Here is a 12,000-nt window from a genome sequence, read left to right on the forward strand (position 1 = left end):
GGTAGGTTTACAGTTGTCCATACTCCTACCATTTCTGAATGATCGCTTGAACAGTGCTCCGTGGGATGTTCAATGCTTGGGAAATCTTTTTGTAGCCTAAGCCTGCTTTAAATTTCTCAATAACTTTATCCCTGACCTGCCTGGTGTCTAAATCCAATCGAGAATCTGTGGCAAGATCTGACAACTGCTGTTCACAAATGCTGTCCATCTAATCTGACTGATTTGGAGCTGTTTCGCAAAGAAGAATGGGCAAGAATTTCAGTCGCTAGATGTGCAAAGTTGGTAGAGACATACCCTAAAAGACTGGCAGCTGTAATTGCAGCAGAAGGTGGTTCTACAAAGTATTGACTCTGGGGGCTGAATAATTACGCACACCCCACTTTTCAGTTATTTATTTGTAAAAAAAATGTTTGGAATCATGTATAATTTTTGTTCCACTTTCACGTGTGCACCACTTTGTATTGGTCTTTCACGTGGAATTCCAATAACATTGATTCATGTTTGTGGCTGTAATGTGACAAAATGTGGAAAAGTTCAAGGGGGCCGAATACTTTTGCAAGCCACTGTAGTTTGGCATATTCCAGTCTGGCTTTTTTATGATTTGTTTTCAACAATAGTGTCCTACTTGGTCGTCTCCCACGTAGTCCACTTTGGCTCAAACAACGACGGATGGTGCGATCTGACACTGATGTTCCTTGAGCATGAAGTTCACCTTGGATCTCTTTAAAGGTCTTTCTGGGCTCATTTGTTATCATTCCGATCATCTGTTTGATTTGTCATCAGTTTTCCTTTTGCAGCCACGTCCAGGGAGGTTGGCCACAGTCCCATGGATCTTAAATTTCTGAGTAATATGTGCAACTGTAGTCATAGGAGCATCTAGCTGCTTGAAGATGGTCTTATAGCCTTTACCTTTAACAAGCTTGTCTATGATTTTCTTTCTAATCTCCTGAGACAACGCTTTCCTTTGCTTCTTCTGGTCCATGTTGAGTGTGGTTCACACCATGTCACCAAACAACACAGTGACTACCTGAAGCCATATATATAGGCCCACTGACTGATTACAAGATTGTAGACACCTGTGATGCTAATTAGTGGGCACACCTTGAATTAACTTTAGCATTTTTGTCCAGGCTTGTTCCATGTGTTAATTTTTTAAATAATTTAGTTAAGCATAGTTGAAAAGCAATGTCTGAATTTATTCATTTATTCAATATTTATCTATTATTACTTTTGTTGGATGAAAGTTATTTCTGTGACCATTGTGAATTTTTCTGTCATTGACCGAAGGGTACCAACAATTTTGTCCACGCCTGTATTATTTTAGGGTGTACCTTATAATAGAAAGTGCTTTGAGGTGACTGTTGTGATTTTGCACTAATTGAATCAAACTGACATGAATATATGGATATACATCCCTAGAATTAAAGTATAGGGATGATAACATTCTCCACAGCTTCTCCAGACCCAGATATACGTGGCATTTGTGAATGTCCTCTTAACTGAAAATCCAGAGAATGAGTGGTGGACGTGTCAATTCCATTATTGTATCGAGAATTGTCAGTCGTGCTCCATGATGCCAGGCAGTGAGCACAGATCCCACTAGAGGATATCAGATTGTCATGTCACCCTCAGGAAGTCTGTTTCTTATTGTCTGGCTGAGACATTCACACCAGTGGCCAGATGACCATAATTTGTAAGGGCTCTGGCAGTGCTCATCTTTTTCCTACTTCCACAAAAGAGCAGATGCCGGTCCTGCTGATGCTTTAAGGACATTTGGAAGCCCTGTACAGCTCTCTGAGAGTAACTGTCTGTTTCCTGGAATGTTTTCCAAGCTCTTGAGATTGTGCTGGGAAATGCATCAAAACATCTATTCAATTCAATTTTACTTATATAGCGCCAAAACACAACAAAAGTCGCCGCAAGGCGCTTCATAGGTACAGAGAAAAAAACAACAGTCATATGACCCCCTATGAGCAAGCACTTTGGCGACAGTGGGAAGGAAAAACTCCCTTTTAACAGGAAGAAACCTCTGACAGAACCAGGCTCAAGGAGGGGCGGGGACCGGTTGGGGTGAGAGAAGGAAGAAAGGATAAAGACATACTGTGGAAGAGAGACAGAGGTTAATAGCAGATATGATTAAATGCAGAGAGGTCTATTAACACATACTGAGTGAGAAAGGTGACTGGAAAACTCAATGCATCATGGGAATCCCCAGCAGCCTACGTCTATTGCAGCATAACTAAAGGTGGATTCAGGGTCACCTGGTCCAGCCCTAACTATATGCTTTAGCAAAAAGGAAAGTTTTAAGCCTAATCTTGAAAGTAGAGACAGTGTCTGTCTCCTGAATCCAAACTGGAAGCTGGTTCCACAGAAGAGGGACCTGAAAATTGAAGGCTCCCCCTCCCATTCAACTTTAGAGATGTTGCGCAAATAGAAGAAAGCAGTCTTACATATTTGTTTAATATGTGCGTTGAAGGACATGTCCTGGTCAACAATGACTCCAAGGTTCCTCACAGCGTTACTGGAGGCCAAGGCAATGCCATCCAGAGTAAGAATCTGGTTAGATACCATATTTCTAAGATTTTCAACTAACTGTTGTGTGTTACCTGGCTTCATGGATAGATAGAGCTGGGTGTCATCTGCATAGCAGTGAAAATTTATGCTATGTCTTCTAATGATGCTGCCTAGGGGAAGCATGTATAATGTAAACAGAATTGGTCCTAGCAACAAACCCTGTGGAACGCCATAATTGACCTTAGTGTGTGAAGAGGACTCTCCATTTACATGTACAAATAGGAGTTTATTAGATAGATATGATACAAACAACTGCAGCACAGTACCTGTAATATCGACAGCATGTTCTAATCGCTGTAATAGGATATTATGGTCGACAGTATCAAACGCTGCACTAAGGTCTAGCAGGACAAGCACAGAGATGAGTCCACTGTCAGAGGCCATAAGAAGATCATTTGTAACCTTCACTAAAGCTGTTTCTGTGCTTTGATGAGCTCTGAAACCTGACTGAAACTCTTCAAATAAGCCATTCCTCTGCAGATGATCTGTTAGCTGTTTGACAACTACTCTTTCAAGGATTTTTGATATGAAAGGAAGGTTGGAGATTGGCCTATAATTAGCTAAGACTGCTGGGTCTAGAGATGGCTTTTTGATTAAAGGTTTAACTACAGCCACCTTGAAGGTACATAACCGATTATTAGAGATAGGTTAATCATATTTAAGATTGAAGAATTTATTAATGGCAGGACTTCTTTTACCAGTTTTGTAGGAATGGGGTCTAAAAGGTACATCTGGAATTGGCATGTACTGATGTGCCATCCCGGAGGACTTGGAGTACCTGTACAACCTATATAAGGTCCCTGTATCAACTGACGCTACTAGTACGGCCAAATGCAAAGTAGTGAAAATAAAGTTGAAAAATAATGTTAGTAGTCTCGACCTTTAAAGCAATTCCTGGCTTTGGTGTTGTCTCATTGTTGTCTCTCTATTGTGAGTTTTGTGAATTTCATTAACACCAAAGCAGCTGAAACTGATTAACACCTGTGGGATTTGAGAAATATTTTACTGCTACTATTCACAATAATCATCATTACCATTGCATTAATAACATAATCTACAGCATTGATATTGCATTCAGAGGTTTAAACATGTTAGCACCCAATTAGCCTTTATTACAGGTGCAGTGATAACCACTTTAAACTGTTGAGTTAAATTTATAATCTTAAATGTTTATATGCTGATTATATTGGGTTATAAAAGAAAGGCTCAACTCTGAGTATAGCCTATGCCAAAGTCTGCATGCTTTTGCAGAGCGTGCTTGCGAAAGTGAAGCTAAGCAGAGTGTAAGTGTAAGTTATTTTGAGGTGCTGTTTGGATGATGCTATTTGAATAACCAGGTTATTCATTATTATCTTTTATTTGTTTATATGCTTTTATTAAGCTTTTAGTAGTGGTTTTTGATTAAAACATTTGTTCAACATATTACATATATAGTTTCAGTTAGGTTATTATGCACATGAGAATTGTCCTCTCTTCTTACAAGACAGAGTTCGAGTGAAGTTGACACACACACACCGTAGGTAAACTCATTTATAGGTGAAATTTTAATCATATTTTGCTTGTGACTGCAAAATTGTGTCTGCATCAGTGACAGTTGTCGTAAGACGTGCTGCTGATGTTCCAGAGATAAGCGAGAGTCAGAAGATGAACAGGAAGCACCTGCCGTAGAGACTGAGAGAATGTTCTTTTTAACTGTGTCACAAGTCATCAACAGAACATTTGTGGTTTTGAATCTTATGCATGTGATGACACATGAGGGGGCATCAGAAAACATACCCTGATGCTTAAAAACAACTGCTGGTGTATTTTTGGGCGGAGATCTACAGCTGATGTTTTGCAGGGTACATCTACCCACGCGTGTGTTCATTAAAATCATCGTTTGACCCAACCCTCTGGACTTGGTGTTGTTGTGTACTTCATCCTCAATATTCTGGACACGTGACAGACTGCTCTCTGCTACTTAATTGACGAGAAGTTTAACTGACTTGATGCTAAACTCCAAATAATAGTAAAATCAAAAAACAATCATGAATGAGAGCAGATGTGGGCAGATGTTGAAACCTAAACAGAAGAGGAATATAAAGATAATGAAGGTGACAGTTTGAATCAGTCATATTTCATTCAATGCAGTGGTGTACTGACAGATCCAGGATCAGTCCAATCATCAGCAGTTTGATCCACGTAGAGATTGAAGTGTATTTGTGAAAATGTTGGACTGTTCCTTTATGAGTGTCTAACAGTCTGTGTATGAGAGCCATGTAATGTCCATGTGTGCATGCTGACTGTGCTAATCTGACCCCCCTCCTCCTTTCAGGGTGGAGCCTGCTGGAGTCCAATGGTTGAGACCAGGTCTGAGGAAGTGTAAGTGTATTTTTAATGGGATTCATGAAAACAAAGCAGCACACATTCACATCTCTGATGTCAGGAGTCATTATTAAAAGTTCAATCAATGAACAGATGATGGATCAATAACTGCAGCTGGATTGTGTTTGTTCTCTCCATCAGATTCCTGTCAACTCACAATCGACACAAACACAGTACACACAAAGCTCCAACTGTCTGACAACAACAGTGTTTTCAAGGTGACATGTGTGGAGGAGGATCAGTCATATCCTGATCATCCAGACAGGTTTGATAGCTGGGAACAACTGCTGTGTAGAAATGGTCTGACTGGTCGCTGTTACTGGGAGGTCGAGTGGAGAGGAAGGCTTGATATAGCAGTGACTTACAGAAGAATTGAAAGGAAAGGAGACAGTTATGACTGTGTTTTTGGATACAATGATCAGTCCTGGAGTCTGAGTTGCTCTGATGACGGTCCCAGTTTTCTCATTCACAATAAGAAAACAGTACCCATCCCTTCCTCTTCCTCCAAAACCACGTCCTCCTCCTCCTCTGTCTCTAACAGAGTAGCAGTGTATGTGGACCGTCCTGCTGGCACTCTGTCCTTCTACACACTCTCCTCTGACACTCTTATCCATCTCCACACCTTCAACACCACATTCACTGAAACTCTTTATCCTGGGTTTATGATCAGTTATCTTTCCTCAGTGACTCTGTGCTGAGTTGAGTGTAAAGAGTGTCCTCCTGTTAGAGAAACACTCTGACTGTTGAAAAGATAGTTCAGTCTGTACATGTCTGCCTCTTTCACTCAGAAATTTTTTTTTCAGATTCATTGATTCGATCAGTTGATGTTTTAAACTGTTCTACATGATTCCTTGTAAACGTCTTCGTCTTCAGTCCTTTAAAGATGGAAGCTCCCATTATTCCAGGATCCACATGTTGTTTTTCTGTCTTTTTCCACTCAAAGCTTCACAGTGAATCTCAGTATGTTGTGTTTCTCTGAAGCTCAGTTCACAACTGTTAGGTTTTGTATTGTTGATTGTCATTTATGCTTAGAAATATTTAACCATATATGCTTAGAGGTGTATAATTAATTGTGTAGTGATAGGATGTGTGATCTTTAGCAGGCTGCAAAGGCTTGGTGTGCATTCCAGAGTGTTCTGGAATCCACACCTACATCCTGGGAGCATGGGAAGAGGTCGTACCTTGTTTTATTGTTTTACGGTAGGATTAACATAGCTATATCTGTTTTAGTCTGTTTAGGGAAGTCATTTATGCAGTCACTCTCTGACCCCACACACACACACACACACACAGGCAAGGTACTCTTTGTGTGTATGTATACGTCGTATGTTAATGAACCTATGCATATTCATGTAACCTCAATAAAAGAGCAGTGTTACGGGGGAGCGGACGAGAGCAACTGGGGTCAAGCAAAGGAACGGCGTTTGTCCGGTTCTCTCCCGTGCACGAGAAACATGAAGATCTTTGCCTACTTCGTGTCTTGCTTTGCTGTGTAATTATATTGTCTTCAACGTTCCAGCGAATAGGTTTAAGCTACAAACCTATCAACAACCAGCTCCTCTGCATTTTCAACAAGTCTGAGCTCATTAAAATGAATCCAAATGTTTGATTTCTCTTTCTTAATGTGACTTTTCCAAACTCTCCACATGCTAGGGTTAGGATAAGGGAATTGATTCCTCCTACGAGGGTAGAAGGAAGGTGCGTGGGCCATCCCACGGGAGAACCCCCGATCCCCGTCCGGGTTGTCAAGGAAGAGGCGCTGGCGCCGCCTTCCGTAGTGAACTACTTGCCACTCGTCCGCCATGACGAGTGGTTTTTAATTATTTGTTTTTAAATTTTGTTTTTTAATGTAAATGAAATGTAAAAAAATTAATTGTTTTTTTCAACTAAAAGTGAAACCCAAAAGGGGCTCAAACAACTAAAAGAGAGCCCCAAGGCTTAAAAATCCCTTAAAAGAAAAACCTTTTATTTGGCTGTGTGGTAAAAAAAAAACCTACAAACAACTAAAAGAGAGCACAGGGGCCTGCGCCTAATCCCTAAAAACAAAAAACCGTGGTTTCCGGTTGAAAAAAAATTAAACGTGCCTCAGGCAACGTTTCGACCTTAAGAGGTCTTCCTCAGGCCTGTGAGGCACGAAAGAAAATAAGGGGGTAGGGGGGGTTAGGGTTAGGGGTTAGGGTTAGGTTATGGGCCTATTGATCTTATACAGTCACTATTGTGAGTCCAGTGCACTGGCAACAGCTGCCTTGTCACTGTCGCTCATGTCTCACCCCTTGTGTCACACTAGGCTACTATCACTCTCATTTGAGGACCATAGTCCATAATTCAATACCTACTTTAATTTGACTATTATATATAAGAGAGGGAAGAGGAAATTGAGGAATCTCCCTTCTATCATTGTTGGTATTTCACCCTCAGTTATCCATAATAACAATAATCACACATGCAGTATTGTAACTGCAGGGGTCCATAGCTAAAATTTCTTATATATAATATACTATAATCTATAATTTTGTGGCAATGCTATAACCTGACTAATGGAAAAATTTAGGGACACAATTATTCTTTTCTTTTTTTTACCCCAGAAGGTACCTCTCCAGCTTTTATTATCATGACAACAGTTGTATAAGGACGGCAATAATCATCAATACAATTTAAAAAGAGCGCTTCAGACTGCGTTCAGGCCCTGTGGATATTGAGTCCGCAGTCTGGAGATCCATATCCTCTCATATCGCCTCCTCTGGCCCTCCGTCCACGTCGTACAGGTTTGAAGTTCCGTTATGTTCAAATGGTGTAATGTGTGTGTTTGAAAATGCAATACTAACGGGGTCTCCAGTCTGTTCCTCTCAATGTTAGAAATGTGTTGCTTTAGCCTCTCCAACAGAGTTTGACCTGTTTCACCCACATAGAGTAGACGACATTCTTCACACCAGATGCAATAAATGATGCTACTCGTGTTTAGGGTCATTCTCTGCAGAATGGGTGCCCCTATTTTCCCATGAGGGTTATTCAAGAACCGTTTCAGTTTAAAAGCCCAATGATTGGGTTTCCCTGATCTTATTCGCCTCATCTGTTCTGGTAACTTGGCCCTAACAAGCATGCCTCTCAGATACTTATTTCTCCTGTGGGCTGAGATCGCTCTGCAGTTTTGGAATGGCGTCAAATCGGAGGTGTATTTCTTAAAGTTTGTTTTGAGTTTGTTATGCAATGGTAGGTATGAACGTGAGTAAGTGGTTACCAGTGGCATAAGCCTGTTTGGTTCCCCCGGTTGTATCTGATCTTGATTTTGAGTCCGGTTTCCCCCTGAGTCATTTGATACTTCACCTGCATTCACTATGTTAGATTTCAGTCCGTCAAGGGTGCTACTTTTAATTGCTCTGAGAAACCTACTAGAGTAACCCCTCTTTCTGAGGCTCCGAAATAATATGCTAATTGAATCCTGAAGATCTGACTCCTTTGAAGATATTCTAAAAAAACCTGATGATTTGGGATTTTATGATGCCCTTGAAAGTATGTTTAGGATGGTAGCTACTCTTGTGCAGAAGAGCATGACAGTCTGTAGGTTTAAAATAAACCTTGGTGGAAATTATTTTCAGATTTTGGTCCAATTTATTAAGAATACTGTTGTATCCAGGAAATTCACCTGTACCGGATGCATTTCATGTTTGACTTTGATGGAAGGATGGTGGCTGTTGAGGATGTCAATAAATTCAGTGAATTTTTGTTCACCGTGGGACCACGCCCCTATGATATCGTCTAAAAATCTAAAATAGAAAGTAGGTTTATGCAAACACTTTATCAGGGCCTCACGTTCCCATTGGCTCATGTATAGATTAGCATAGGAAGGGGTGTATCCGTGTCCCATAGCTGTACCCTGAACCTGGAAGTACTGTCTCCCCGCAAACTCAAAGTCATTGCATCTTAAACAGATTTCCAACAACTGCAAAAGTTCTTCATCTGGTCTCTTAGGGTCTGGATGTTGCTCTAAAATGTTTTTTATTGTTCTTAGGCCTAATTCTGTATTGATATTCGTATAAAGGCTGTCAATATCAATTGTGAACAATTGCGTATTTATTGATAGTCGTATCGGTTTGATAAGTTCCAAAAAGTGATATGTATCTTTCAGATAGCTAGGGTGTTTACAAGAAAGAGGTCCCAAAAACTGATCTATATAAAGAGAGATGTTATAAGTCGCGCTACTACAATCTGATACAATGGGCCTCTCCGGCGGGATCACATTTGGTACTGTCCACGTCTGCGGATCTTTGTGGATCTTCGGAAGGAGATAAAACTGCCTATTGCGGGGTTCATCTGGGCCATATAAGAAGTCTCTTTGTTTTGCAGTAATGTATTTTTTCCAATATAATTTACTCACAATACTGTGGACCTGAATTTGTGTATTTTGTTGAATGCTGTTCTCAATAGAGCTATAATATTTTGCGTTGGCCAATTGTCTGTTAGCTTCCAAAATATATTGATGTTTGTCCAAAATCACTATCTTGGAGCCCTTATCCGCTGGTTTAAGAATAATGTTTTTGTTTAATTGAAGTTCCCTAATCAGTTCCATCTCCTCTCTTCTGGTACCGTCAATACCACTTGTCCACGGTCGGAATCCTGCAGAGTCGCGCAAGTCGGCTTCAATTAGTTTCCTCACTCTCTCATCCAATTGGCCCCAATTAGGTTCCCAATTAGAGGGTAGTGTGAGAAAAGCCCCACAGTCACCATCCTTTTTTATCCTCACCAAAATAATAGGGTTAGGGTTAGGGGTTAGGGTTAGGGTTAGGGGAGAGGGAAAAGTGTTCCTGTCCCCGAAGGGACGCGGAGGTGCACGGTCCTTCCCTTTGGCCCTCCCGCTACTCCACTGCCTGTTACGGCCACCGGTCACTAGGCGCCGTCCCCGGTAGCGTACAGGGATCCAATCCTGGTCCTCATCCAGGTAGACCATTTTGTGTTGTCGTGTTGTGTTGTTTTTTTGTCTTGTCTGTGATGAAGCCTTTGTTATCTAATAATAAAGTTTGTGTGGATGATGCAGCCTTTGGTATTATAGTTTAATAAAAGTTGTTTGTTTGTTTGTTATAAATGTAGGTATGAATGATAATGTATCTAATTGATAGTGCAAAAATGAAAAAATGAAAAAAATGATGAAAAAAAATTGCTTTTTTTAATGAAAATAAAAAACTAATTAATTTTAATAAAGTCAAAATAGGCCAAATGGTAGTGTGCCCGGGGCAACGTTTCGACCCCACAGGGTCTTCTTCAGGCCAGGGCACACACAGTAGAAACCGAAAAAGTGGCTGCTGTAAAAGTCTGGAGATGTTGCTCCTTTGGCTGTCAGGGCAAGAATGAGGGTGTTCAGCACTCCTCTCCTTTTATAGCCTCTGACGAACTGAACTAAAAATGCAGTTTTCAATGAACTGTTTTAAGTTTATGCAGCCTTGCCTATAATAATGAAAAAAATACAGAAAATAGAAAATATGTATATAATCAAATAATACAAAATTGTTTTTAACATATTTTAATCATTTTTAAACACACAGAATGTTTTAGATAAAACTTTGTTTTAAATTGTTTTTAGTATTTTATGAACTGATTTTAAATATTTTTTTGGTGTTTTTTGATGGTTTTTTAATTTTTTTGTTGCTTATTCATTTTTGGTGCTTTTAATTATATTTTTAAACATGAATTTTGCATTTTTAACTATTTACAACCATATGAAATATTGAAAAGTAATTTTAACTAATGTGAACAAATAGAAATCAAGAGTTGTGATGTTTTGAAGATATTTTATGCGTTTTGTGTATTTTTTTTGGTGTTTTTTTTGATAGTTTTTTAATTTTTTTGTTGCTTATTCATTTTTGGTGCTTTTAATTGTATTTTTTAAAACATGAATTTTGCATTTTTAACTATTCACAACCGTATGAAATATTGAAAAGTAATTTCAACTAATGTGAACAAATAGAAATCAAGATTTGTGATGTTTTTTAAAGATATTTATATGCGTTTTTGTGTATTTCTTTGTGTTTTTAAACAATGTTGTGTATTTTTCAAATAATGTTGTGTATTTTTTTAAAAATAATGTTAGTATCACAACAAACATGAGGGTTCCCCATGTGAGTGGGGGTTGGGGAATGAAAAGTAAAGACCCCCATGGTTAGGGTTAGGGCTTATGAACAGGGTTAGGGTTAGAAACAAACAATCAAAATGGTTAGGGGTTAGGGTTAGGGTTAGGGGTTAGGATTTGTGAAAGAGAACGCAGTGAGCCCTCCCCGCCTCATCCGACGACTGGGTGGTTAGATAGAGGGTTAGGGTTAGGGTAGGGTTAGGGTTAGGGAAGAAAAACTGACTCCTCCCCCCTCTCTCGAGGGCAGGAGGAAATGCACGGTCCATCCCCCAGGTGACCCGTTGCTGCTGAAAGTTGGACCGCCCGGGACGACGCTGGCGTCTCCCACGGCGGACCACTGTCCACCCATCATCCTCAAATGCAGCCATCCGGCTGTATGATGTTTTTAGAAATAGGTTTTGTAGTCTTTTGTAATGTCGCCTTTGCTATATATGTAATAATAAAGACAAAATGAAAACAAACGTGCTTATGTATTTATTAATGTATTTATTTATATATTTATTTATTAGCGTTAATACAAAAATAAAATCAAAAAAAAAACAAATGAAAACTTAATTTAAAGTAATTAAATTTTTAAAGTGTGCCGCCGCGACGTTTCGGCCCTGAAAAGGGCCTTCTTCAGGCTATGGCACAAAAACAATGAAAACTGTAGTGTCTCTATGTCTCAGAGATGTTGCTCTGTTAGTGTCTGAAGGCGAAATGCCCTCCCTCGCTGTATCCGCTCCTTTTATACCCTCTGCTCAGTTCAAAATCCCATTCGCTTTTTTCAGTCAAATTTATTTCAATGTATATTGCCCTTTGGTTTTAATTCTAAAAAATACCAATTCCATGGATTATGATATTACCCTGTTTGTACTAAATTATTATAGGCCCCAATGTATTTATTTATCATATTTTACAGTACCATTTGTCATCAAGTTTTAAATTATAAAATTTTTTAA

At 39.5% G+C, this 12,000-nt stretch overlaps 1 protein-coding gene across 3 annotated transcripts in view; it reads left to right on the plus strand.

Moving 5' to 3' along the window:
• The window catches only part of LOC146498584 (protein NLRC3-like), a 350,052-nt gene that overhangs the window by 53,195 nt on the left and 284,857 nt on the right, over positions 1–12,000 (plus strand). The window contains exons 12-13 of one of the 3 annotated variants that reach the window (XM_085139925.1): positions 4,889–4,935; positions 5,080–6,120. The exons of the other annotated variants lie outside the window; for them this stretch is intronic. Coding sequence (XP_084996051.1) covers positions 4,889–4,935; positions 5,080–5,636 — 604 coding nt within the window. The 3' untranslated portion in view covers positions 5,637–6,120. Of the gene's footprint in view, positions 1–4,888; positions 4,936–5,079; positions 6,121–12,000 lie in introns of those variants that run through there. 3 annotated transcript variants of the gene reach the window in all.

Source organism: Neolamprologus multifasciatus, chromosome 18, assembly GCF_963576455.1.
Source record: "Neolamprologus multifasciatus chromosome 18, fNeoMul1.2, whole genome shotgun sequence".
NCBI classification, from domain to species: Eukaryota; Metazoa; Chordata; class Actinopteri; order Cichliformes; family Cichlidae; genus Neolamprologus; species Neolamprologus multifasciatus.